Below are 26921 nucleotides of genomic sequence, written 5' to 3'. Positions count from 1 at the left end.
GTTGGCCTCAGGTTTCTATCTTATTCATTCTGCCGCATCGATCTTATCTTATCGCCATCTCCGCCTTGTCGCGTCTCCGCGTTTGTTCCTGTCTTCATTCTCGAAATCTGTTCCTTTTCCCAGACCATGAACACCTCCTCTCGCTTTGACTTTTGATCCTGGTTTATTGGCATCTATTTTTGTATACTATACGTGCGCGGATATTCCCCAAATGACGTATCAGTTCTTCGCCAAAGCCCATCAGGCTAAGAAGTCAACCTCCGCATCTCCCCCGCTTCCTCAGCACTCTTCGTCCCCGGCCTTGTCGCGCAGTGCCCATGGTCGACCTCCAAAATATCCTTCACCGATAGTAGCTCCTCCACTTTCTATACCTCCGGCGCCAAATGCTGTCAATATAGCCTCGCAATTGAAACCACCAATCGCCAAAAACCCCTCGTTCCAGCCCCCCGCGTACCCTCACCCCATCCAACCCGGGTATCCCACTCCGCACGAGCATGTCACAATCGACCCTGTGAGCACGGCACATATTCCATCCTTAACACGGATTACTGGTCTGCTCTTACCTATCCGCTACCCCAACTCTTTCTACACCGCTACAATCACGGATCCCGTGATCGCGTCCATCTCGCGCGTGGCCATATATCATGATCATCCGGTGGCAGCCGCCCCGCCGTCAGCACCCAACCAACCGCCCACAGCAGGTATAGACAAAGTGATTGGAGGCATTAGATGCCGCCTAGAGCGAATTAGCACAGGAACCTCTGAATCCAACACCCAGCAGGAGCCGACGAATCTATACATCCAGACACTGCATCTGCTCTCTCCATACCGTGGCTGCGGCGTCGCGGCTTCCCTACTCAACTCGCTTTTATTCGCCAACTCAAGCGCGGGCTCGTCTTCATGTCACGAAGTTTCGGACCTTGTGAAACATTACAACATCCGTTCAGTTACAGCGCACGTGCATGAGGCAAACGAGGATGGTCTGAAGTGGTACATCTCACGTGGATTTGAGGTAGAGGAAGGCATTGTTGAAAATTACTATCGCCGTTTGAAGCCCTCCGGCGCACGAATCGTCAAACTGAGCCTCCAACGCGACAAGACCGACCACAGTCAGCCTGCATCACCCGTTGCACAGCCCCCACCGGCACCAGCGATTCCTGAAACGAAGCCTACGCCGGACGCCGACGATGACTGGGAAAAGGTCGAAGCAGAGGACGAACTCGAGCCTGAAGAGCTTGGAGCGCATTCGTTCACCGGATCAGCATTTCTGGATGTCCATGAATCCGCAAGAAGGAAGCGAAAGGCCGATGGAGAGCCGCAGCGGCATTGACCTGCTCTCTCGAGTTGGACATCTTAACATCTCACCTTCTTTGTACTCACTCGCATCTCTACTCGCTTTGTTATTTGTTTGCTTGCATATGGCTCAGGATACCCTTCTCTTTACGTCGGATACGATCTCTTTTAGCTAGACTCTTTTTGCATACTTCTTGCACACTACACACAGTCTCGCACCATGGACGAGGACACAACGCCCAAAATATAGAAATGCTGAATATATAAATAGTCTCTCAAATATACATTAGTAACGATCTTTCTCCTTGCACCAACACGGAGAGGCGAAATCAGGACCCCTCAACACCATGGTATAAAGCTTCCAATCAAACACGACGCAAATCAAAACATCAGAAACATAAAATCACAAATGAGCGTAGCAAGCATCGCATATATAGTCACATCGGGTCATGCCATTCCGAACCTCCCCCATCTCCATTTAGATATTATAATTCTCCGCATGCAAAAATATCTCATCCTTCGAAGAGTCCGTCAAAACTTTAGTCTGCAACCGCGCAACCGCATCAGAAACATCCATACGCAGACTCGGCGGGCCACAAACGTAAACGCAGGTCCGGCGTCCAACTGTCCTCGAGAAATCATTGAGCATCTTTGGGATGTCGGGGCGATGGTAGTCGATTTTCCACCCGTTCCGCTTTTGGAGCGGGAGAGATGCGAAGCGCGGGTTTGGGCGCGGTGTTGCGGCGGGGATTGTTTGGATTGTTAGGTGTGGAGGTTTGTCGGGTTGCTCTGGTTGCAACTGAAGTTGAGGTTGAAGCTGGGGCTGGGGCTGGCCGAAGCCGAAGTCGAAGGGGGTGTTTGTGATCGACTGAGGAGAATGATTGGGAGTTATGTAGGGGCTTTGCTGAGGGATATATGGGGATTGGAATTGTTGGCATTGGGGTTGTTGGGTCTGATACGGAGACTGGTAGGGAGATTGATATGGGGATTGTTGGCACGGTGAGAACCCTCCGTTGCTCTGCATGGGCGGTTCATAATTGGAAGACCGTGGTAGCTTTGAGGTGTAGGCGCGAGGGGGTAGGGCAGTGAGGGTGTCTTCGTTCTCGCGACGGAGTTCCTTCTCTCGCTCCTCATCCCCAGCAGCTTCCTCACGAATGTATGCTGAGCTGCGCTTCTCAATATCCTGCAGCGTGTCGTAGATTTTCTCCTGAACGACATCGCGGTAGTGCTGTTGGTCTTGGACTGGGAATGGGTTGCCGCTGTCGTCTTTGGCGCCTGTCAGATAAAAGTAGCAATGCACTGAGTTGAGAGGCGCATGATCTCTACAAATGCGCAACTCTTCCTTGAACCAATCAATGGACTCCGGATCTCTTAGGGCCCAGACGACTCGAACTGATTTGGTAACCGCCTTGCCTTCGCGCATCTTCTTGATCAGATCGAGCAGATGGCTGGCAATTGCTGTAATACCGCTACCGCCAGCTATAAAGATCACATCGTCGAAAGCTGCCATCTGTCGCCGCATACCCCCATACGGCCCTTCGAGAAAAGCCGTCCAAGTCTTGAACGGTCCAAACTCAACGGCCTTGCGCAGAACATCCCGCGTAAATCCTCGAAACGGCCGAAATACAAGGGCCAAATCGCGATATTCCTCGCCGTAATCTGACGGTAAATCACCGCTGTTGAGAGAGGCGATGGTGAAAGGGTGATTTTGGAAAAAGGCAACACCAGGCATGCGTAGGTAAACGTATTGTCCAGGTTTCCACCTCATCTGAGTGGGAACCGTAACTTTGATCGCGTTCTGTGGTAGAATGGTGACCGCGGAATCCTCTCCAATCATAAAGGACAACCGTAGAGGATTGGTCCAGTTGAGATAAAACAATCTCACGACGTATGAAAGTACGAAAATGGCAATTGTAGACCACAGATAGGCCCACGAGGAAAGATAGTTCTGTGTATGCCAGATAAGCATGGCGACGAAGACGAGAGACACAGGCATGTGAACTTTCAGGAATAGCTCGTACATCCAATCCCTGAGTATTGGCAGAGAATGAACGCAAAGAACACCCAGAGGAGCAAGCGCTGCCACGCCAGTCCCGTAGACGTACATGTTGTCTGGGAGATTTTGTCGAAAGACTGCCAGAGTAATATCATTTTCCCATAGGGGCGTGACGTAGAACGGAACCGTATGGACCAGACTCAGAAATAGGCAAATGTAGCCGGCCCATCGATGGAGTACATTCAGCCTCTCATGGCCAATGCCAGTCAACATACTAATGAAGTTCGCCCGCGTACTCATCGCAACGATCCAAGGAATCATTGCCACCGCCAGCATCCCCGCGCGGATTGCCAAAGGAGGGGATCCAACCTCAACCGATGAGTAGTAAAGCGGTTGTGGGAGGAAAGAATAGAGTGTAACGAATATCATTGCGGTGAGGATGATCGCCGAAGCCCCAAGCGAGGGAGAAACAACGCGATACCTCCCTATTCGGAGCTCCGGGAGCGACCGATAGAAAATCCAGCGCGTGAGTGCGATGGCATATTTCAGCGGCGCAGCCGTTGAAATGGACGACTGTTGCTTCTCGGTGTGGAGAGGGCCTTGCGCTGGGAAGAAAAGCGTAGTCGAGCTATCGGTGGCAGCGCTTGGGAGCTCATATTCTTCCTGAGGCGACTGAAGACTCGCCCGCGGTTTCTCTCTGTGTAGAGCAACTCTGATCCGATCACCCCAGGTGTTGTAGATGCGCATCGCTGTTGTCATTGCTAGCAGCACCAGCGAGAAGTAGACCCAGCCCCTCCCATATTTGCCAGCTTGCGCCCAGGAATCGCGTTGGCGTTCTGCGAGCACCACATCACCATAAGGAGCATCCGTAGGAAAGTTTATTCGCTTCACAAGCGAAGTTACATAGTCCCACGAGGGCATGATGTCGTGTACCTTGGGAATTGCGCGATGGGTGGTCTGTTGTCTCGATCTCGCCGAGCTCTTAGACGAAACCCAAATTCCAGAAGACCAGCTCCGGAATTGACTTCAAATAGAAAAGCGATTGGCGTTCTGTCGTCAGAGACCAAACACTTACTCAAATCATTGAGCAGCATCCGTTGGAGACCATACCAGTTCAATCGCTATCAGTGTCTTGTCAACCTGCAGGTCTCTTTGTCTCCAGTCGCGGTCGGGACCCGTAAATGCGAAGAAATGGGATATGATCGGCTCAGAAGGAGTGATTCAAACAACCATAACTCCTGCCGGAGACCAAGAGGTGAAAAAGGCGCATGTCAGAAGAGGGGAGGAGCTGCAGGAGCTGCCGGACTTGAGCTTACCCTCAACATCCAAGGCTTCCAAGCCGTTAGTAATGACGAACCCTCTGGCAACGTGGAATCGAGAAATGTTAATTGGTTGTCACACCCTCACGCGGGGAGAACACAGTTTGGCGCTACGCTTCTCTCAAGGATATCCCATGCATCTGGCAGGAGGGAGATCTCCAGCAGCGAGGAATAGATTGGCTGCGCGGGTTCCTGCTCGGGCCGTAGCCAACCATAGATCGCTCTGGGTATGCCATTCTGCAGCTTGATCCCCCACTAATGCGACAGCCTGGGCACTCATCACCTCTAGAGGACGTGATTGCGGTGTGATTGGGCGGCGGCCTCATGGGGTCGGCGGTAAGCCAGGCTCTCTCACTCGTCGTGTCTCTGCGATAGGCGTTCTCTTCAGAAGAAGAAAGTTCAGATTTCTGAGTGATGCAGCACTCGAGTCTTTTGATTTGAGAAATCGATATGAAGGTTTCACCGCGAATTGTGCCGACTTCGGGGGAGGAAGAATTTCGTTGAAATGGAGGAAGCTTTTGCCCGCCTAAACGGGAGAGGGCATTTTCTCGCAGTTCATCACCTGACTTCACCTGACTTGGAGACGATCTGCTCTAATGATATTAACGAAATACGTTGAGAATGATATATATTCTCTATAATTTGAAGCCAGTCGGCCGTAGTCTCCGTATTTGCCGCGGTTGTTGACCGCAAGCCCTAAGAGCTGACCTTCGGTAGGAACAGCAGATCGATTGACGCCGGTCTCAACACAATTACGATGCTTTAAACGTTCCTCGATGTAAGAGATTTCAGACGTTTTATCGATTGTCGAGAGGTTTGAACAAGCAACGCGGAGATGCCCCTGTTTCCAATAGGTGCCGCAGTCCCAGCACCATTCTCGCCAACACATTCCGCCTATCAACATCAGAATCAATACACCAGTTGCAGAAGAAGCTGATTAGATTTCACGATATACATACAGCGCATGTATTTGCACCCTCCTGCCTTTTCCGTGGCGACGTGACATTCAGGACAGGGCCGGGTAATTTCCTCGATAGTTCTTCGGTTCAGGAGTTCGTCAGGCGCAGGTGCCCGCTTCTTGAGTGCGCGAGCCCAAACACAACTGGGAGACCTGGCATCCAATTCTCGCCAATCATTCTTGGGCGTCTGATCTCCTCGTATTCCGCGCATGTCAACCCCTCGTGCTAGGGAATATTTCGATGGTTGAAATATGTCCGCGAACCACATGCCCAACAGACAACAACAGGATCTTGCGCTCTGCCAGCATGTAGCTGTCCATAGCGACAATGCGGATTGATGCAAGTGACGAATTCCGCGTCGTCTCCAGGATGTGTCATATCGTAGGAGAGATACGTCGATGATTCAGCCCACCGCTGGACCTCTTCATCAGTCAACTGTACGTGGCAAAGTGGACACGACAATACTGCTACCCGGGAACGTCTAAGCTGCGACTGCACAGGCGACACATGTGTGCGTTGGACATGGACTCATGGTCACACCTAGCCGATATGGGAATCTGGGGATAATGTTCAAGCTCGAGAGCCTCGAGGCAGACGGAGCACGTTATACGGGGCGTAAGTCGAGAACGCTCTCCCTTGGGAGAGGATTCGGATGGTGAGCCTAACGGTTCCTTGTGAAGCAGGGAGAGCACCGCATGAGCCGTGGTGGCGTCGCTCCAGAAGCTGTCATTCCACGGCGCATTGGACTCTATAGGCGAGATGCGATGGTTTGTATTTGCCAAACTATTCTGCCTTGATCGACTTATTGTGTCTGGCGCGTGATTTGTAGGAAACTGCCGATTTGAGCGTGGGGATGATAGGGAGACGATGTCGGCCCGTTCGATCGTTCCGAATTCGGAACCTCAGAGATGTCGTCCAGCATGGCATCGAGTGACGGTTCCCGGCTTCTCTGCGGCCCACGGCCAAAGGATGCCATCATATCTTAACATTCCCACCGCGCATTCCCGCGCGTCGCCTTGAGGGCACGAGCAGACATTACAAGCATATGAAGACTCCTACACATGCCAAGGAATCCTCGCTCTTTGCACAAGACGTGATAGACAACACCAGCGACCTTTTATTAGAATATCGTTGGTGCGGGCAACGGAGGGCCTCAACACATCCAAGGACCACAATGACCGGAGGCGGTGCCGAGACCTATTATCCAACAGATGGCATGCTTGGCGAATACGAGGGTCATCGGCGTAAAAGGCGCCACTGGCATCACATCAGATCGGTATCAGCCTGAAGAAGCCGGCAGTGACCCGGATGCACTGACGAAAAGGAAGCGGGAAATTAGGATTCATTCATTGATGATTTGGAATTTCCACTAAGTCGAACTATGACACCGGACCCTCGCAACCATATGAATGACGAGTTATACCCGACACGAAGAGAAGAGGTTCACACGTCGATGAATACTGAGAAACCACGGTCCAGGTATTGTAGAGCCAGTTCTCCACAAAGTATGCAGTGTCGCGCGAAGGATATACGCGTTGACAGCTATGAAGGGCCATAAGGTCACAAAACCCCCAAAGCAAAAAAGAGTTGAGACATAAGGTCGTCTTCATCCTCTTAGTAGCGAGTCCAGAAGGATTGCATATCCCATGCATCATTCATCTGATGGATGCCTTCGTATTTGATTTTATAAATAGATTTGGTGGAGACGATAAGAACTCAATATCTCGGGTTCGTCATCATTGAACCTTCGAGCCCGGAATGACTGACTCGAACGAGCATAAATCAACCGTAATAGCCGTTTCCTGACAAATTTCTCAGTATCAATTGCTCGGTTGGCACGCATTGCAGGAACCAAAACTGCTTGCGTGCTTGCTGGGACGAACTCGAGTCAGCTCCGTAACCAAATATATCATTCGGCTAAAGATATCATTTGATAGGAGCTCTCTGGATTGATTCTGCATGGCTGTGTATTAGTTCAAGACAGTGCAAGAAGGAAGATGGTGACGGGCCCCAGCTTGTATACTCCTTCTCACCGCCTTAATACATGACATTATTCTACCGCAGAAAACCCGATTTTCTTCGTTGCTTCAACTCCAGAAGACTATACTCGGCACTACGGAAATCAGGGTTCAAGATCCAGACCTCTTCAGCATCTTGGTCCTGGCAAAATGGCGTCAACTGGAACCGCTACAGCTTTGCAGCCCACACCACCAGCTCTCGCGCTTCCCCCATCTCAGTTCGCCCGACTCCAACCTCACGCCTACCTACTTGCGCACCTTTCACCCCCCGCATCGAGTCAACAACCCTCCATTCGAGCCAATGGTCGCGCCCCGTCTCAATTCCGCGTTACTTCTGCGAATACCGGCTCCCTAACTCACACAAACGGAAGTGCCGTGGTGCGGGTCGGCGACACCACGGCCGTATGCGGCGTCAAACCGGAGATCCTACATACAGAAGACATCGCGTCGTGGAGCGTCTCGCACTCATACCCGTCATCCTCGACCTCCAATAAGCGACGGAAGCTCACGAATTCTACGGAGAAGCCAGGTCAAGATACCGCAGATGGCTCAACAGAAGACGAAGACGACGGGGACTCATACATCGAAGACTTCAGTCTACTAGTGCCCAATCTTTCTCTGAGCACGGGATGTGCTCCCGGCTTCATTCCCAATGCACCGCCTTCGTCCCTTGCGCAGTCCTTGTCACATCAGATTCTCTCGTTACTGCATACCTCCCGTTTAGTCCGTGCCGAGGACCTTGAGATATGGTACCAGCGGCCGAATCTCGGACATGAAGAGCTAGTCCGCTATAACGAGGGCGAACAAATGGATGTCGATATAAGCACGGAGGTGGACCAGGCTACTCCGCAGGCGCGTGAAATCAAGGCGTTCTGGGTCCTTTACATCGATATCATGATCATCTCGCTGGCAGGAAACCCGTTCGATGCGGCTTGGACGGCTGTTCTAGCGGCTCTTCGGAATACGAAATTACCACGTGCATGGTGGGACGTCGACAATGAGACAGTGATATGCTCGGATTTAGTCTCCGAAGCTCGCAAGCTGTCGTTGCGCGGACTGCCTGTTGCCAGCTCGTTCGGGGTCTTCGAAGCTGATGCAGCGGCTGGCTGGAGAGCGGCCATTATTCCGGATGCTGAAGAGGAGAAGAAGAAGACGCACAATGACAGGAAGGGTATTGAGCGGAGGTGGATCTTGGCTGACCCTGATGGTTATGAGGAAGGGTTAGCGCAAGAAAGAGTAAGCCTTATCGTTGACAAAGATGCGAAATCCGGCAAGGTTATCATTGTGAAGATGGAGAAGAATGGCGGACTGTCTGTTGACAGGAAAGAGCTGAGGGACTTAGTGGATGTAGCGGCTCGAAGATGGGATGATATCAGCCGGATTCTCGGGCAATGTTGAGAATACGAATCCAAGCATTACGATATTACGACCATGAATAAAACCTTAGAGCTCTCGTGATATTTCTTTAAGATACATAAGAATCCCCTGTCACCATTTGCCTACCATGTTTGTGTAAGATCCCCAATAAACACAATCAAACGCCACCTCTTGCTATCCAAACTGCATAAGCAACCGGTTCTCCATGTCACTATTGAGGCATTGCAGTAGTGTGCCTGGGACTCCGTCGCCGTCTTTTGGCAGGAGGTTCGCTATCCTGTTTCTTGTCGCCAGCATACGACCAGTTTTCCTCGTCGGGCGCGGATTCGGCAACCTCACTCTTAGCCTGCAATTTTTTAGATCCGGCTTTTCGGGGCATGTAGATTGAGATTGAGAACAGATCCGTCTCCATAGATTCCTTGTCTTCGCCATCTGATCGTGTCTTCGCCTGGTCGTTGTCTTCGGATTTTTTGTCCTCGGTATTACCATCAGCTTTCTTAGCCTGTCTCTGGGATGCTGCGTCTTCGGTGGGCCCGAAGAATATACGAGTGAAGAGACCTCGGCTCTTGTCTGAAGACGCGAGCTGATCTTCCTGGTTGTCGTCCTTCTCGTTCGACTCGTCTTCCTCCTCTTCAGCGTCAGAGAATTCCCACATTTCGTGGATTTGACCCTTTACCAAAGCGGTTCCCCATAACGAAAGTAATACTCCTGGGACCAAATACAAGAGCGCTGGCTGTGGGTGATCGAAAATCTGCATGACGGCAAGCGTTGTGATCATTCCAAAAGTGTAACCGAAAAGACTAGCTTTGAAGTATGTCTTGGGAAACGAGCGGGCATCGCTGTAAGGGGGCTTCAGTTCGGGCTCGCTGGGTCGGGGTGATCGTGCCCAGAAGCGTTCTCCCCATCCTCCTGTCGCTGATTGATAAACTGGCTTGATGAATCCCGAGTCTTCACCCTCCGCTCGTGCTTTTAGCGTGCCCTTCAGCTTGTAGTACAGGTAGAGGTCGAACCGAAGTGCTAGTCCCACCATCATGCCCGGTACGATGATGTCGCCCAGTCCCAACATAGCCAGGGAGACAGTGTCAGGAGCTTCGCCGGGGGCAGGTGGGCGGGGGAACAGGAGCTTTATTGGGACGTCGAGCTTCTTTGCAACAGTCACCATCAAAGGGGTGAAATAAACAAAGTAGATATCATAGAAGAACAGTGAACCGAGAATGAGAGAGCCAGTGACGAAAGTCGACGGCGACATCAACTGTAAGGTACCGTAGCAAAATGAGAAGCCGATAAAGTTGGTCAACCACCATGGCTTCGAAACAAATGTGAAGTAGGCCACTGCGGGAAGAGATAATAAGCCACTTAAAATATCCAGCGCGTCTAAGGAGCACTCGAAGTGGACAACTCGATGCAGATGGACACGAAGTCTCGCCCGCCAGTACAGTAACGCACGGCATGCCCAAAGCCCATTCAAGACGTATTTCGGCAACGGTATTGACCCCAGGATCCCTGGCAGAGGTGATTGCCGTACATCAACTGACTTCGGAGTGGCGGATGTGAACGTGATTGTAAAGATACGCTTGGATGGCTTAGGTACCCAAGTCTGCCCGCTGCGAGTGTACTTGCGAGGAAAGACAAAAGACCTCAAAACGGAAGCTGCATCCTTGACGAATGCAATGGCGAAGAATATACCCATATGCGAGAAGTAGACGCCGAGTATCTTGTTCAAAAGATCAGCTCCCGCGTATTTGATCACCAAGTACAGGCTACCAAGGGTTGCACCAGCAGTCAAAGGGAACACCAAGGCATCGCTTGGCGCGAGCCCTTCCATTTTCTGGTCGACATCGTGGCGTTCTTCTTCGTCTTCTTCATCCCCAGAGTCGTCTTGGGCATCCTTGTCAGCGCGTTTGGAAGGTTTGGCAGCAGAGCTTGGCCTTGAGAGTGAAGCGTGAGCTCCGATATAGAGCGGAAACAAAGCCGATAGAATCACATGCCCGTAAGTTGGTAAGAGCGGTCTGATGAGTTCAAACCGGTACAGCGCCTGTCCCAGGAGCTCTGCAAGTGGACTGACCTCAGCCATTACACGTTGGCAATCTGGCCGTAAGACGGGACGGCAGAAGGGCAGAAAAAGACCGGGTGAGTGATGATACCCTTAACCCAATATTCTGTTTCTGTTTGTTTGGTAGATGGAGACTCTCTGTGTTTCTGAGAGTTTGTTGATGAGTAGAAGACGACATGTTACCCAGGAACCAGATTACATTTGATGCCAAGACACTTCGATTTCCGCCTCGGAGTTCAAACTCAACCGCTTCCTCTCCGCACATCCAGCGCATACCTAACTCGATCTATAACGTGACTTTCTCTGTTCTTCACATCATGACGACCGGTGTGACATTCGACACGAGCATGGTAAGTGCTGCTGCTTGAGACCCTAATACTTAATCTAACATGGCGCAGGGCTCATTTACAGTCGAGCTCTACAACTTGCATGCTCCTAAAGTTAGTCGCAAGCATCCTCCCCCTCACCCCGGCATTCGGCGCTCAACGTCCAATATACTCACATTGCTTTGACTTTAGACATGCAAAAACTTCGCTACGCTCGCGGAGCGCGGTTACTACAACAACGTCATTTTCCACCGGATCATCCCGAATTTCATGGTACAAACTGGTGACCCCACCGGCACTGGGAGGGGAGGAAGCTCTATCTACGGCGAGAAATTCGAGGATGAGATTCGATCAGACCTCAAGCACACTGGAGCTGGTATATTGAGCATGGCAAACAGCGGGCCGAACACCAACGGAAGTCAGTTCTTCGTCACCTTGGCTCCGACTCCTTGGCTCGATGGGAAACACACAATCTTCGGTCGCGTGAAAAGCGGGATGCGAATCATCCAGCGCATGGGCTTAGTAAAAACAAACAACGAGGACCGGCCGATGGACGAGGTCAAAATAATACGCGCGAGAGTTGTCGAGGAAGGGAATGAGGAGTGAACAGACTCCGTACTTCACCACGCAGGCTCCGACGTTCCGGCGTCAATGCCATGATCACTCGAAGCAAACATTCAAAGTGAACGACAGTTCAGTCATCAGCGTCCAGCCAAATGCGGACCCGCCCTGCATGCTATGGCGCCAACACGCGTCGAGTAGGGCATCGAGACTACATCGCCCAGCTTAAAACCCCAAACACATGGGCAGATGGGTCATTCGCCTGCTAAGCCACATCAAAATCTCTATCACACGACATAGATCTAGCATCTTACAATAGAGAAGCTTGCAATAGGAATGTGTCACTACAAACGAACCGCTTCCATCAAATGTTTCCATCCAGAGCAGCAGATACAGAGTGACAAGGTTCTATCTGCCACTCCCTAAGCACAAATCCAATGAAGGATTGTGCGAGATAGACAAACTGCTATGGAGATGATGGCAGTCTGCCTGTTAGGAGTGGCATGCAGAAAGAAAGATCTTGCGCTGCGGGAAAAGTCCTTAAGTGGCCGAAGGGTTTGGGCAGTCTAGCTGTATTTGGACTAGCGTATCTGAAGCTCTACCAAGCTGTCATTGCTTCTCGACACAGTGGTAGTACTCTATGCTTCCGAAAGTTTAGAGCATACTGGCGCTTCGGAGTAGAGTGACAGGATAGTATTGTATTCTGTACTTGTCCACTGTTTCGATTCGGATTACTCTCAGACCTCCCTGTGGACTCTGTCCGCTCCAAGTCCCTCAGCCAAGCGATATCACGTGATAACGCGGGTCCATTTGTATTTTTCAGTAGTGCGCTTCAGATTTTCTCTTCCGTTTTCTCGCTGCGTTACGTCCTGGGACAAACGACTCTATTAGCCACCACAAATGGGTTGCCGCACCCTTCAAAAGCACTTCTACCTCAGCTGGCCGACGTGATGATAGCTGGGGCTTACTCTACGACTCGCGACACTAATCTCACAGCTTTGACATCTAGGCGCCGATACCATGGAGTCACTTGAGGAGACCCCATGGGATGTGACAATCTCTGGAACTGGGATTGCGCAGTCACTTCTGGCTCTGTACGTATGTTTCCCACCTGTGCGTTGTCGTACGCTTGCTGATTAGCGCCAAAGAGCACTCTCGCGGTCAGGTAAAAAGGTTCTTCATGTTGATAAGAATCCTTATTACGGAGGCTCAGATGCCGCCCTGAGTCTGCAGGAAGCTGAAGAATGGGCGTCAGAAGTAAACAAAGGTGGGATACTGATTCGCCTGTGAGGCTGGGTGCCACCCGCTGACTTCCATGTCGATTAGCCACCGTGCAGCTTCCGTTTGAGGATGCTACCGTTTACTCACCGAGCGATTCTGGACTGTCGCCTTCAAGGGCTTATACATTATCCTTGTCACCACAGCTTATCTATTCCAGGTCCCAGCTGGTGCCCACCCTGGTGTCATCGCGGGTGTACCGGCAGCTTGAATTTCAAGCCGTTGGAAGCTGGTGGATATACAAACCAACAGCTAGTGGAGACAAGGATCTGTACAGGGTCCCGAGCAGTCGCGAGGATGTTTTTGCTGATGAGTTCATCAGCATGAAGTCCAAGCGGACTCTCATGAAATTTCTTCGTAATCTGGGCCAGAGTCAGCTGAACCAGGAATCGAGTCAAGAGGAATCACCGGCCCAGGACGACCTTTCCAAGCCTCTTCCGGAATATCTCACCTCCAAATTTCAGGTTCCACCCGAACTTTATGACCCTCTTCTCTCATTGTCTCTGTCACAAGCACCAGCCCAGAAGACCTTGGCTCAGTACGCTGTTCCTCGCATCCAGAGGCATCTGACGTCAATCGGTGTTTTTGGCCCGGGCTTTGGAAGTGTCTTGGTGAAATGGGGTGGAGGGTCTGAAATCTCACAGGTGGGATGTCGTGCTCTTGCCGTTGGTGGTGGTGTCTATGTCTTAAACTCTGGAATAGAGTCTTTGAATCAAGACTCTCAGAGTGAGACCGATGACCAACGCGTTCAGTTGCGATTGCTTAGTGGTGAAACCATTACAACGCAATATGTTGTCGGCTCCAACTGGGATCTTCCTTCACAAACACAAGCCCCGTGTGACTATGATCAAGTCTCACGGTCGATTTCAATCGTGTCATCGTCTCTGGACGATTTGTTCCCCGCCACGGCAGAGAGCGGGCCGATCCCTGCTGGGGCTGTTGTAGTATTCCCGGCAAGCTCACTTGGTCTTACTGACGAATCGCCACCGGTTTATATATCCGTGCACTCTAGCGAAACTGCCGAGTGCCCCGCAGGTCAAAGTAGGTTTTTCACTTCCTTCCTAACCCCATCGCTTTCTTCCTCTATATGATGACTTCTTTCAAAACTTATCTACATTGCCTGAACTTGCTTTGTTGAGAATTTTACGAAACTGATATTGGCGTTTCACGCTACACCTTGCATATCTCGCCGCATTTCCATCTCGGTACATGCTAACGTTTGTGCAACAGGCATCCTCTACAGTAGTGTCAGCATCCCGGGTCAGCAAGGACAATCCTTGATCGAGGGTGCTATAGAAAAGCTCCTCCAATCCAGAGCGGGGCCGAATGCGAAAGTACTCTGGTCTTTGCGTTACACGCAGTTGGGTCGAGCCGTTGCTGCCGGTGGTGAAACACTTCCCGCCAATCTCGTGTCAGGCCGTGTCATCCGATTTCCCCCACCTAGTCTCGACCTCGCGTTTGATGACTCTATCATCGATCTGGTGAAAGACGCTTGGACCATGGTCATGGGTGACGAAGCTTCGAAAGAGATTTTCATGAAGTTCGAGGATCGCGAGGATTATGATGATGAGGAATGACTTGATGAAACTTTATATAATTGGTCTAGATTTGTTAATGAACATACTCAAGTCCGTTGCATTGCGAGCAATTGATGCCAACAGGTCATGCCCTCCTTTGTCCATCTTAACCCTTTTCGTACTGCGTTTCCCATCATGGGCGTGTCCCCGGTGTCCTCAGCAACCTCTCATGAAGCAGTGAAAACAGGAAGCGGCCATGCGTTGCTATTGCCAGGGCACTCGAGTCATCCATTCCTTCTTGACCAGCTAATGGTCTGTCCTACTACTGCTGCCTTCATAGCCGGGATCATACATTATTATGACGGCAATAACCTGTTGGTTAACTCGCATCCCCAGAAGAATAACGAAACAATCAGGCTTGGCCACAAGGTACATATATTTTGCTCAAAGTGGCAGGCCAACTACGGAATATGGATGTTACCTACGCCGGCCACAGATTACTATCCAATCGACAGATATATACGTCAGTTAATGAATCCTTCCACTATTAGCGTGTAGTGGCAGGACAGCGCCTGAACAATTGTGGTTTACTAAATAGAGTACGAAGTAGAAAGGGTAATAAAATGCTGAGTCTCAAATCATACTACACTGAGAAAACGAGGTACACAGAATCTATATCTCCTACCGGAAGCCGCTCGATATCGATGCAATAATACCGACTCTGTATGCACCGTATCGGTGGTTCAGTGGCGCATGTCTCTTCGAGGCAGTGATTGGACGAACTCAATCGACCCCTTTTCAGGGCACCTACCCGTGGGCGTTGATCAAGCAAATGATCTTTGTCCTCGATGGCGACAAATCGCGCCATGGAGGAACGAATGTAACGGAGTGTACCCCGTATGTATTGTAACTACAGAATATAGTTCGAACCTCAAAGAATGTCCGGTGATCGACTGTATATCACTCTGTTGATCAAGATTCCGAGAATGCCGAATATATGAGTTGTTAGTTCGAACTCCCTACCGTGACGTTGATAGACACATTCGAGAACTAGTAACGTTGAGAGTTGAGGTCTATGATGATGTCGGAGGGAAATCCGTCCCCGATGATTCGACTCTGCAGATATCGGCTTATCAACTCCGTATTACCCCATAGAACTCCTGAGAGTGTTGATCGAAGGATGAACGGAGGCAGGTAGTTCTATGAGCTTAATTGGCTGCGACTAGACTGGTTTCGCGCGCTTGGCTCATTAACTTGACACCGAGTCCTGAACCAGGGTCCTCGGAAGTCAGGGGAAGAGAAGGCTGCTACGAAGCACCAATGCAATAATAAGCAATTTTACCGGATCTTGAAGGGTTGACGATGCCGCAATCTAGCATGACGCAGGTGCATTGATATATTATTGTCTTGATGAAGACGGCTCCGATGCCGCATGCGCCTATGGGAGGCTGGCGGTAGGATCCAGGAACTTCTGAAATCCGATTGTCTGAAGGGCTGGGCGATTGGTCGAGAGGCCAGGGCCTGCTCGGCATCGGCCTTGGTCCCTTCCCCCTGTCAGTGAGATTAGTGCAACGGGGGAGCCATCAAGGTTGAAAGTTGACACAGAGGCGCTCTGTTGATGTCGGCTTGGCCCGCGCCTGGGTTCTGCAGCTGCTTGATCACATCCACGTATCGCCTCGAGGTCTTGTCTGGGATAGTGGGGTTGTATAGATACTCCGCCCTCATACCCGCAGGCCCGTGTTGGAGCAGGCATCTGTGCTTTGCACTGTCAGGGAAAGCCGTCATGTCCATATTAATAGCTTGTTGCAGACATTTTGCATGCGCAAGCGAGGACCAAAGTCACGTATGGGCTTCGGTGGACATTATTTGATCGCCGCTGTCGACTGTCTTGCGCGTCTACAGCTGAACCGTGCAGATCACCCTCCACTGCTGGAAGCGACATCAAGAACACAGGAACACTGCCTGGAAGATCTAAGGCTGACGAGACGACCAGACTATGGAGAACGGGTGATCCATATGCTTGGAAGAGAGGTTGGTCAAATGCAGCAGGTATCCGTGACGATTGACTCTACTCTTTGTGAGCAGTGGCACAGCGTCCGATGCAGAAGCGCGAAACCGGTACACCGTAAGTAGTAGTTGAACAAGCCGACGGAGTAAATTCACCTCATCTCCCGGAGGCCGGTTGGTGACTCCTTCCTCCGGGAGTCAGATAGAGCTTGCGACATCTGGTCCACGGGCCAAAGCTTGGAAGGAGACAGGACAGAACCAGATCCTGTGATGGCGACGCGCCATGGTCAGCAGCGTTTCGGCAGGCGATGTCTCAGGAGAGACGCCATGCATGGGACACGCGGCCCGTGGGGCTAACGACCGAGCCAGAGGAAGCTGCCACAGACGCGCTGCGCTGACTGGTCCAACCGGCGGGAGGCCGCGCTGATCGATTGCTCTTCAAGAATCGCATCAAATTTTTGAAAGGGTCGCACCAACAGCACCAGCTTGCCCAAATCCCAAATGCGTTATTTTCGTTTGACTGCGGAATATACGGTACTCAATCTGCGTCGAAGCTTTTCAGGCATCAACCATATCGTCGAAAAGTCGCCTCATCTTGATAATACGGAAACAGAAATAGAAAAAGCCGCCACTGCCCTGGAACCTGTCAGCGGTCAGCCACAGACAATAAAGGCGATTGTCTGGCCTCGACCGCTTTCCGTAACGTAAAACGGAAGCGGCGTAATTTAAGCACCGTTTGCAGTTCTCAGGGCAGACGGTCACCGGTTTGAAACTCGAGTGAGAAACGGCGACATATTCGAAAGACGTATGCAGGCCTTGGAGAACTTTGATATCTCTGTTCAGCTCTCTTATGGGCGGAAAAATGCCCAGCCCAGCAGCTGCTTGAATGGAGAAATCAGACTGGGGTTGCTTTTCTTTCCATATTCTCCGTGTTGATGTAGAACCTTTCGACTCGTGCAGCCCTGCGGGTTCTGCTAGTAGTAATGTACTCGAAGTAGACTCCGGACAGGCGATATCAGACCAACCTTTCTGATATCGTCAGCCGCCTGGTTGGTCCAACCGCACTCTACTGGGATCGGCGTGGCCTCGTCGCCCGTGCTCCGTAGTGACAACATACTGTGTGTCCTCGAAGGGTTCAAATCCCAATATCATGTCGTCTGAAGGACACAGGTCTCCAGCGACGGCAACTTGGCAGGGTCCAGATGAAAAATACATCTTCTTGACCCGGTGAGTTGGGGCTGTTTTGCACCCACTTCACAACATTCTTCTGTCCATGATCGGCATCGCAGATTGTAGAGGCAACTGCTGGCTGCAGCACAAGCAGGGTCGGATACGATAAAGATACATCAGAACGAAGCGAGAGAAAGAGTTGTGTGCAAACAGTATTGAAAATTGCTTATTCCGATCTGCTTGACATTGAAGATTGATATTGATTGCGGACAATTGATTGAAGTTGTGGTGGCCTGTAATTAATTACGGCGGTAGTTTGCAGATCCCCACTGGCAGTTTACCCGCCCCGTGCCAATTCGTTGCGATCGCCTTTTCAGCGTCTCCTGCCACTGTCCACTTCCACCCTCATCAGCCTTCCCTTTTCCACTTCTCTCGTTTACTTTCCCACCCCTCCTCCCCTTTCTTTTCCCTCTCACTTCAGACTCGAGGCTTGCAACATCTTCAGTCCGCTTTTCCCACTCAACCTAATTGCCTCCGAACGCCCTGGGCGTACGTCCAGTTGCTCACCTGCGCTTGCCCCTGGAATTTCGCTTCAGTCCGCGCGGCTCGACTTATTGACTTCACAGGATCAACCGTGAATTCACAACAAATCTCGACGCCGCCAGTCCTTCGTTGATAGTCCTCTTTGGTGAACTCGTTTGCCATATTCACTCTTTTGAACCCCAAGTCCTCATATATTCTCTTCGGAGCCGTTTCTTCTCTATCCGGTCGATGTTTTCTCGATACCGCGGAGTTTGACGCCTTTTCTTCGACTACACCGGTACTCAATAACTTATTTTCTTTCCCATGTTGAAGAACAGCTATAATCCTCCCAGCAAGATGCCGACTTTCCGATTGAAAACAATCTTCCCCCTCATTGCTTTGCTCTCAATAGGGCTTTTCTTTTGGTGCATCGACCGCTACGATCGCGAAGCGCTCATGCGGTTCAAGCACCCTGTCAATCAGGTCACCTCGACTGGTACTCCGCAAATCCAGCTCCAACCGACCCCGCCCACCACAAACACAAACACGAAACTGTGTGACGTGGACCCTAGCATCCAGCCTCCTCTCCCCTTCAACGAGTGGCTTCTCCGCAAGAACTACACCCGTGCCTACTTCCGCCCCAACTTCCAGCCTCCAAAGACCGAGTTCAAGTCACTCGAAGATATCAATGTCCCTGTTCTGCCGCCCACTACTGTTCTGGAGCGTGGCATGGTTATCTCTCCATCCAACAAGGAAGATGCCATGGCCTGCCCATCGGTCATTGATGTCGATGTTGCCGCCGACCATGACATTGACGAGACCGACAAGATTCTGTTTGGCTTAGCCACATCTGCGGATCGCTTGGACCGTCTGCTCCCTTCTCTGCTTTACTCCTATGGAAACACCAAGGCTGGTATCATTGTTCTCGTGCCAAACTCCGAAGACGACATCGCCAAACAGGAGACCTACTTCCGCAACCGTGGCCTGGACCTGATGTTGATTAAGTCTCCTCTTGAGTTCACTGCGCGATATTTCGGTCTTGTACAGGCTTTCGCTGAAGTTATCCGCACTAAGCGCCCTCAAACCAAGTGGGTCAGCTTCATCGATGACGACACTTTCTTCCTCTCCTTGCCGACTCTCGCTCACAAGCTGAATCTATTCGACGTTACCAAGAAGCACTACATTGGTGCGCTTTCTGAAGCCAGCTGGCAGGTTGATACTTTTGGCCACATTGCTTTCGGAGGAGCCGGAGTGTTCGTGTCCAAGCCTCTTCTCGACACCCTCGAATATTACTACGATGAGTGCCAGTCCTGGGGTGAACAGCCCGGTGACCAGAAGCTCGGGCAGTGTATTCAACGATTCGGTGAGACTTCCCTGACTCTCTGGCCATCGCTCTACCAGATGGACATGAAGGGCGAAGTCGACGGTGTCTACGAATCCGGCCGCAAGATCGAGTCTCTTCACCACTGGAACAGTTGGTACAGCAAGGACGTAGTGAAGATGACTTCTGCTGCCGCCGCTGCTGGTCGCCGTTCCATTCTCCGCCGCTGGGTCTTTGACCAAGAAGAAATCGTCAACAACGCTACTGGAAAGACTCTTCGAACATTCTGGGTTCTCACCAACGGATACTCACTAGTCAAGTACACATACGATGAGAACACACCCGACGACGCAATCAACTTCGACCACGCCGAGAAGACATGGGAGGAGGACCCTCGTGGTTACGAAGCCCGCCTTGGCCCTCTTCGTCCACGTGACCAGGAAGGTGTCATCAAGGATAGATGGCTTCTGCGGGAGGCGTATGTCGTCGGCGACAACGTTCACCAGTGGTATGTGCGTGAGGAAGATGAGGGGCACAGTGTTATCGAGATTGTGTGGCTTGGCCCAAAGGGTGGTGGTGGTGCTGGTGTCAGGGATTTTGGTGTCAACATTCACTAAACTCCTTCGCTCTATGGCATGATATCAAGGCCGGTCCTTGAGATCTGTGAGGACCTTCACTTCTTGCACATTATTTACATTCATTGCACCTCTTTTTTCTCCTTGATATCTTTCCTTTCCTCTTTTCTACCAACGAAGACGGACGACATATACGAAGTGGCAGGAAATGGATGCTTGCCCGCTTCGAACCACTACCGAAGTTGGACACGCACATTTTCAATCGACTCTTACTCGGCGTTGGCGAAATAAGATGGCGCAGTCAAGTATTCTCTGAAACAACATTACTCACAAGCGACCTTTCTGTGTCTCTGCCGTTACTTCTCGGGAGGAAGGGCTTTGCTTTCCTCGATGCATATGTAAAAATAGAATTTTGCTTCCTTGGTCTTTGGCGCGTGTCATTACCCGAGAATATGATGAGTTAAGTTTAGAGTTTTATTATAGTCAGGATACCGTTATTATTATAGCTAGCTAATATGAGAACTGTAACTAAATTATCCTCATCTTCCTTGACAGTTTTGTAGCGTTAATTGTTTCAGCCTGGTGTTTCATGTTTAGCGTTGACGACATGGATGCGCTGACATCCGTGCAAAGGCCGACGGGAGACATGCGGTGCGGAGCAGCAGAGTAAGATCGTCAACGTGGACGGTGTTTCACCTACTCAATATAATAGGTAAACCAGCTGATGTGGAAGACTTCTTCTCCAGGAGAGCAAGAAGAAAGCTCCCAATCAGACAAAAACAGTTGACTCGCACCTCGCAATCCAAAATGCAGAGATGGCCAAGCTCATCTTAAGAATTTCTTGGTCCTGATAGAGCGAGCCTTCATAGCCCAGAACCCAAAAGGCGTTGATTGCCAATTAAACTTAACCCAGACAGTCTCGTATAAGCTGTTGATATCATCCGTCGACCAGGCCAAGCTGACTCTAATACAGCAGTTTTCGCACGAGGGTCTACTGTAGGAATAATATCTCGTGCGATGCTGCTGTGCTGGTGTATGCAGGGCTGCTTAATACGCGGCCTTATTGGCGGATATTGACATGGCTGAATTATTGGATGGACTATCGCTGTCTATATCCTATAGTTAGCATGGATTGTCAGGGTTCGTTCATTCATGGGTACTGCGTGGCTGAATTCGCCATATCCAACGTCCCCGTCTATTCAAGTCCTGTTTGCTCGTTGACCACAAAGTGTGGAGTACTTTGTGCTCGCTGTTGTCGTCCATCTCGCAGCTGGCCAGCTCCATTATGCGAGAGGCCCTGAGAAGCTCGGACTGAACACTCTTGAGCAAGGTACTTCAGTCCCAGCAATCAGCCGTTGTGTTTGAGATGCGTTGTCCTGCATTACTTTGGTATTATCCACTGATCATCTCTGTTCGTTTATGAGACCAGAGTCAAGATGCATGGTTCCGAGTCGCGGACTCGAGGAGGTTGGAATGCTAGACTCCACAGTGTACATGCTGGCTCTGATCATTGTGGACTGGCTGGCGGTGGATCGGTGAGAATATCAGCCATCCGGCTCCATCAACTCTCCTGAGAAGGAATGGTGATCGTGTCTTTGTACTCTCAGACAAGAGCTGGGAATCACATCTCATAGATGTCTTTGACTCCTGGAGCGACTGGCGGACTGATCAGGACCTGGGCCTGAATGGACTCGAAGGATGAGTATCGCTCTACCGGTAATCTTACGCGGTACAGGTGGGGAGCAGTCTCCCAGTGCCTCACCATGAGTCATCCAATAATGAGCTTTGCCAAGGAGGTTTTGTCTCCGCACGATGGTCTGGACAAACTCTGTCCGTCCACATTCTTGTAGCGCATACAGTCCCTTGTTTCTTGCTCAACCTGCAAAAAGCGAGGAATAGCGCATCCAATTGCCGGAGAACAGGAACTTAGTATTTAGATACCTTGGATCTGACGAGTAAGTGAGCTTGAATTGAGAGAGAAAGAAATTTGGAGTTGGAAAAAGTGAAGTGAGCCTTTGAAGCAGGAGGTGGGGCGTACGGTACGGTAACAGCACTAGGTGCACGTGAGCCACCGCCTTCCTCTCTGCACCGGCACTTTGCCTTCTTCGAACAACTTCCCAGCTCCTCGCCGTTCCCTCTTCTCTCTCGTCCTCTGAACCCAAACCCTGCGAAGCCAAACGCGTTACTCGATTTGGTCATCTTCCCTTCCCCTCAAAAGCATCATTCCTCTTTGGGCGTTCACCTTCAGGACCCCCAGATCCTTCCCTTTTCTCTTTGACCACTCGATCTGAGCAATTCTTCTCGTCGCCGCGTCTCTCTATTTCCATTATGGCCGACATCACCGCCGTTGGTGAGGAGAACCCTTCGCCCACTCAGGACGACCTGCAGCAGGCCGCCGGTAACGGCGCCCCCGACAACCGCGGTACCAAGCGTTCTCGTATGAGCGCCGATGATGATGACGATGATGAGGACAAGCCCGGTCGCGAGCGCAGAAAGATTGAGATCAAGTTCATCCAGGATAAGTCGCGTCGCCACATTACGTTCTCCAAGCGGAAGGCGGGTATCATGAAGAAGGTGCGTACCTCCGCGTCACGACCACGAACCCTTTGCCTTTAGCACTTACGTGCATGGTATATCCACACTCTATCGGTCCTCGTCTCGTCCATTACCTCGTCGCCTTATGTTTAATGTCAAGTTAATTTGAACGCCCACTGACAATTCCATGCGGTCGCGTCGCAGGCATACGAACTCTCCGTCCTCACAGGCACGCAAGTGCTCCTCCTGGTCGTGTCCGAGACCGGTCTCGTCTATACTTTCACAACCCCCAAGCTGCAGCCATTGGTCACGAAACCTGAAGGAAAGAACCTCATTCAGGTGAGACTTGTTCACGGCCCATTGCTCGCGCCGATTACTCCGCACGAGACTGATACCCCTGAACCCGTAGGCCTGCCTCAATGCCCCTGATCCCACTACCAACGAGAATGGCGTCGACGTTCCCGAGGTCCCAACTGAGGCACCGGAAGACGTGAGCCACAGCAACGTCAATGCTCAGCAGTCGAACGTCCCCCGGCCAGGCGGCATGCACCCCGCTTATATGACAAACGAGCAACAGCAGCAAATGGCCTATTACCAAAATCTCCAGCAGCAGCAGCAGCAACAGCAACAGCAGGCTGGTGGGCAGTACCCTGGAATGCCCGTCGGCAACCGGATGCCGACCCAGCATCAACCTACTGCCTAATAGGCACATGTACAGCCGTTCAGAGATAAGAAGCCTTGGTTACTGCGTTGCAGTCTTCTGAGCTTCCCGTCGCGTGACTGCGCAACTCTGTTGGCTTCCTCTTGATACCCAGCGAATTCGTTTCCAGACGATTGTCCTACTTAAACCCCGGTCTTCGTTGTATACCATTGACCCATGCAAGACAAGAACCTTTCTCTCATATCCTGTGTATATTTTGAGCCTTCTGGTTCTGATTGTCACAGGACGCCGATTATCGATTTCGGTATAGGCAATGCCTCGTTTTCCTCGCTATTCAGTCTGTTTAATGACATCGCCTCCTCCCCCCTCTTTGCCCTTCGAGAAAATGAATCCAAAAAAAAATCCAGAAAAGAAAAATAGAGAAAGAAATATGAGCGTAGGAGATGGTGGTTGATCGATGCAGCTTTGAGCAACCTTGACCTGGATCTCGACATTCTTATTTGATCTTGATGTCCATCACCTCATAATCATTTCCTAGACGAGGGGGAAGATGCGGTGTTTCTGGTGGTTTTCCATTTCTATTGATCTTCAATTACTTACTGGCGAACGTGGTTGTCTGTCTGATTCAATAATTTGCGGTTTATTGTGCCTCATGTTTCTTACCCTATATGTTCTCTCATGTTCTTTTGATTTCCCCTTCGCGATGAGTGATGCCTTTCTTCCAAGCTGATTGTCTACCTTCATCACATACTGGCTTGCGGGCAAGTGAACAATCTCAGCTCAGGAAGCAGGAGACACTTTTGGAGAGAGGTAGGGCTCTGTTTGTGTCCGATATGATAATCACGTCATGTATGGTATGGAGAAAATTGGACTTTCCTTGATTATTCTTACAGATCAGCCTGTCGAGAAATACATATGGTATTCTATCTGATCAACTCCCTGAGCCAGCTATCATGCTCCCAGTATGCCAATCTGCTCTTAAGCGTACAAGCTGGCTCTAACGTAGAAGTAGGTAAAGCACAAAAATACGACAAAAGGCAGCCGGAAAGCCAAAGAGATATAATAAATTGCTGCTACTGTACATATTCTTTCCTATTCATAACAAGACGGAAACTGCCTAGTTAGGCACGTATATGGGTATAAGGAATTGGATAAGATAGGATGTCGCGTAATGGGACGTCATTGGCCCTGGCCCGACACATGGCCGATAGGGTTCGCTTCAGGGTCGAGTGGTTCCCGCTCCGGCAGTCTCCCCTCGCCTTGACTACCCCGTCCTGGCGATGATCTCGTCCCCGTAAGGCGGGCTAGATACTGGATGCCTGATCTCCAGGCGCCCAGAGCGCTCCTCGAGCCAGCGAGGAGACGGGCTGGTATTGTTTCGCTCTGCTGGCGAGGGCCGTGTGGGTGGTCCGAATCTGGCGGGATGTACGTGGAGTGGGAGTCCGAGGTGGACCCGTAACCGTAGGTAGCGGTCTGCCGCTTCGGAAGCAAGAGGCGGCCTTCGGGCCCAGAGCCTGAGAGAGATGTTCGGCGCTGATTATTATTGCCCTCGTGGACGGATTGATAGAGGCGCCGGGGGCTCCAGCCTGGCCCTGCCCCGGACGAGACGCGGAGAGCGCTACTCTTGCTTCGCGGGCGGTTGTTGATGGGGTCGACGGAGAAGCGTGCGAGGAGGGGTGACCGCGCACCATTACCGGCCTGGGCCGTTGTCTCGACGTCAGAGTCATCTAGTTCAGCCCAGATAGAGGCTGGGTCCATGTTGGAGGAGGAGGTTCGCTTGGACATTGTTGAGTATAGAGGGAGGCTAGGCGCTCGTTGGCGGGATATATTTGACGGGTGGAGTAAGGGTTCTCGTTCTCCGACTTGGTTTTCCTCGTCCTCTAATTCTAGTCTGAGAGGAGCTTCGGCGCCTTCGTCGATAGCGGCCATTCCGGGCCCGATAGTGGCTTGGGATGGCCCTACGACGGTTGCATGGCTGTCAACGTCTTCTAATCGCCATGAAAGACAGAGGACGCCCGCAAGAAGAACGATTGTGCCCAGGGCGATGAGCCCGGCATGGAGTCTGGAAAGTTGGGACATCTGGCGGAAGTATATTAGGCCGTCTAGGATCGCGATGATGTTGTATATGCAAAAGACGAACGGGTAGAGGATGCTGGTGCTGCAAAGCTTTAAACCCCGATGAAGGTAGTACAATTGCAAGAGAGCAAGTCCAATCATCGAGAGTAAGATCACCCATGACTGCCAGCGGTTGAATTGATTGTGGCGATCCACGATTGTCCGGACCAGTAGCTCCACGGCTGATTTGGCGAGAAGTAGCGAATGTGCGGAGAGGATGCCACTTATCAGCCCGTAACATAACCCACGTATGAGCCGAACACGGGTGTGCGATAGAGTTAAACGTGGTGTGTATGAAGCGCGGAGCGTAAAAGCTTTCGAACGAGGCGAGGTGACAGCTTTTAGGAGTTTCGAGCCGGTGAAAATTACCAATGACAGCACCACCGTTCCTGCTATCCAGACGATAAAGCTCCGACCGCGAAGCAGCTTCAGAAGCTGATCAAGAGTATGCGCTGGCTCTCCGATTGCACCAAAGACCGCTATGAGCACCGCGCCGGCGCATACCAAGACAGTACCGATTAGAGAGTATCGAGTGAACGCTTCTCCGAGGATCAATGTAGCGAAGATGGTATTGAAGACGAGTCCAGACTGTGGGAGAACGCTTAGCTAAGTTCGGCAACTGAAGCATTGGGTTAACTGACTGCTTGAAGGGTTGAGAGCACAGGGAGCGGAAGTGTGGTGATCTGGATTGTACTTCCGACGATGTTCGAAACAACAAACATCAACATTCCCAGCTGCAGGAAATCAGCGCGATGTTATGGTTGGATTTACTGCCTAGTCATGCGTACCTGCCATCTCCGCCGCTTGTAGGGAGGCCTCCGCAGCTCGTATGGATGTTTCTCATCTTCGAGGATATGCGACTTGCGCTGGAGGGTCAGTCCGATCGCTTGCAGGCTGGTCGAGATCAACCCAACCAAAACCCCGATCTATGATACGAATGCGCATCAGTATTTGCAGATTTCTGAAGAGCCCGGATTCAGGGAATAACGTACCGCGACACTCCCCTGGGGCGACAGGTCACCGAGATTGCCCATCACGGGGTATCCGCATGCATTGGTGGCAGAGTGGGGAGGAGCTAGACTCGGACACCGCAGAGCATTAGACAGGGCGAACAAAGGTATATCGAACAACGGCGGCCATATTCAGAGTATATTGGAGGTTTGAAGTTGAAGGAAAGAAAGGCAGAGAGATTATAGCGAGCGAAAGACCAAGGGAATGGGGAGGAAGAGTGATCTCATGGGTGCTGCGGGAAGTCTGGAGGTCGAACCCGCCAAGTCAGCGAAACAGGCGAAGCCTCCGTCTCCATCTGCTCGCCGAC

General features: G+C 51.2%; 10 protein-coding genes across 10 annotated transcripts; 6 read left to right on the top strand and 4 right to left on the bottom strand.

The window, feature by feature from the left end:
* The first annotated feature begins 120 nt into the window (after window positions 1–120).
* Window positions 121–1566, top strand: BDV17DRAFT_273757 (uncharacterized protein). Its single transcript, XM_073759046.1, has one exon. It carries the CDS (start codon window positions 212–214, stop codon window positions 1328–1330), a length of 1119 nt encoding a protein of 372 aa, XP_073611588.1. The 5' UTR covers window positions 121–211; the 3' UTR covers window positions 1331–1566.
* Window positions 1551–4348, bottom strand: BDV17DRAFT_205076 (putative metalloreductase transmembrane component). The gene has a single exon (XM_073755324.1). The coding sequence runs from the start codon at window positions 4208–4210 to the stop codon at window positions 1772–1774; it is 2439 nt and encodes an 812-aa protein (XP_073611587.1). The 5' UTR covers window positions 4211–4348; the 3' UTR covers window positions 1551–1771.
* Window positions 4349–5189: 841 nt separating this feature from the next.
* Window positions 5190–6347, bottom strand: BDV17DRAFT_273755 (uncharacterized protein). Its single transcript, XM_073759045.1, has one exon. It carries the CDS (start codon window positions 5833–5835, stop codon window positions 5518–5520), a length of 318 nt encoding a protein of 105 aa, XP_073611586.1. The 5' UTR covers window positions 5836–6347; the 3' UTR covers window positions 5190–5517.
* Window positions 6348–7478: 1131 nt separating this feature from the next.
* BDV17DRAFT_204644 (3' exoribonuclease family protein) lies at window positions 7479–9044 on the top strand. The gene has a single exon (XM_073755321.1). The coding sequence runs from the start codon at window positions 7736–7738 to the stop codon at window positions 8981–8983; it is 1248 nt and encodes a 415-aa protein (XP_073611585.1). The 5' UTR covers window positions 7479–7735; the 3' UTR covers window positions 8984–9044.
* Window positions 9022–11161, bottom strand: BDV17DRAFT_273751 (aspartic endopeptidase). The gene has a single exon (XM_073759044.1). The coding sequence runs from the start codon at window positions 11034–11036 to the stop codon at window positions 9174–9176; it is 1863 nt and encodes a 620-aa protein (XP_073611584.1). The 5' UTR covers window positions 11037–11161; the 3' UTR covers window positions 9022–9173.
* Window positions 11162–11332: 171 nt separating this feature from the next.
* cyp1 (putative peptidyl prolyl cis-trans isomerase (CypC)) lies at window positions 11333–11947 on the top strand (the record flags this gene model as incomplete). Its single annotated transcript, XM_073762991.1, has 3 exons — window positions 11333–11365; window positions 11414–11455; window positions 11534–11947. 3 exons carry the CDS (start codon window positions 11333–11335, stop codon window positions 11945–11947), a joined length of 489 nt encoding a protein of 162 aa, XP_073611583.1.
* Window positions 11948–12435: 488 nt separating this feature from the next.
* On the top strand, window positions 12436–14906 carry BDV17DRAFT_204588 (putative Rab geranylgeranyl transferase escort protein). The gene is made up of 4 exons (XM_073755319.1): window positions 12436–12996; window positions 13051–13169; window positions 13229–14221; window positions 14411–14906. Exons 1-4 carry the CDS (start codon window positions 12923–12925, stop codon window positions 14755–14757), a joined length of 1533 nt encoding a protein of 510 aa, XP_073611582.1. The 5' UTR covers window positions 12436–12922; the 3' UTR covers window positions 14758–14906.
* A 3125-nt stretch (window positions 14907–18031) lies between these two features.
* gfsA (glycosyltransferase family 31 protein) lies at window positions 18032–20419 on the top strand. Its single transcript, XM_073755322.1, has 2 exons — window positions 18032–18469; window positions 18540–20419. The coding sequence occupies exon 2, from the start codon at window positions 18721–18723 to the stop codon at window positions 20332–20334; it is 1614 nt and encodes a 537-aa protein (XP_073611581.1). The 5' UTR covers window positions 18032–18469; window positions 18540–18720; the 3' UTR covers window positions 20335–20419.
* Window positions 20420–22620: 2201 nt separating this feature from the next.
* Window positions 22621–23530, top strand: BDV17DRAFT_284451 (MADS-box domain-containing protein; the record flags this gene model as incomplete). Its single annotated transcript, XM_073760536.1, has 3 exons — window positions 22621–22866; window positions 23032–23166; window positions 23237–23530. The coding sequence occupies 3 exons, from the start codon at window positions 22621–22623 to the stop codon at window positions 23528–23530; spliced, it is 675 nt and encodes a 224-aa protein (XP_073611580.1).
* A 794-nt stretch (window positions 23531–24324) lies between these two features.
* Window positions 24325–26912, bottom strand: BDV17DRAFT_204837 (DUF803 domain protein). Its single transcript, XM_073755323.1, has 4 exons — window positions 26596–26912; window positions 26392–26529; window positions 26245–26337; window positions 24325–26191 (listed from the first exon to the last, which is right to left on the bottom strand). Exons 1-4 carry the CDS (start codon window positions 26635–26637, stop codon window positions 24668–24670), a joined length of 1797 nt encoding a protein of 598 aa, XP_073611579.1. The 5' UTR covers window positions 26638–26912; the 3' UTR covers window positions 24325–24667.
* Window positions 26913–26921: the final 9 nt, after the last annotated feature.

The sequence above is a fragment of the Aspergillus undulatus genome (genome assembly GCF_047715775.1).
Source record: "Aspergillus undulatus strain CBS 261.88 unplaced genomic scaffold BDV17scaffold_63, whole genome shotgun sequence".
Classification (NCBI taxonomy): Eukaryota; Fungi; Ascomycota; class Eurotiomycetes; order Eurotiales; family Aspergillaceae; genus Aspergillus; species Aspergillus undulatus.
Note: the sequence above shows the minus strand (reverse complement) of the source record. Positions and strands in the feature narration are given on the sequence as shown.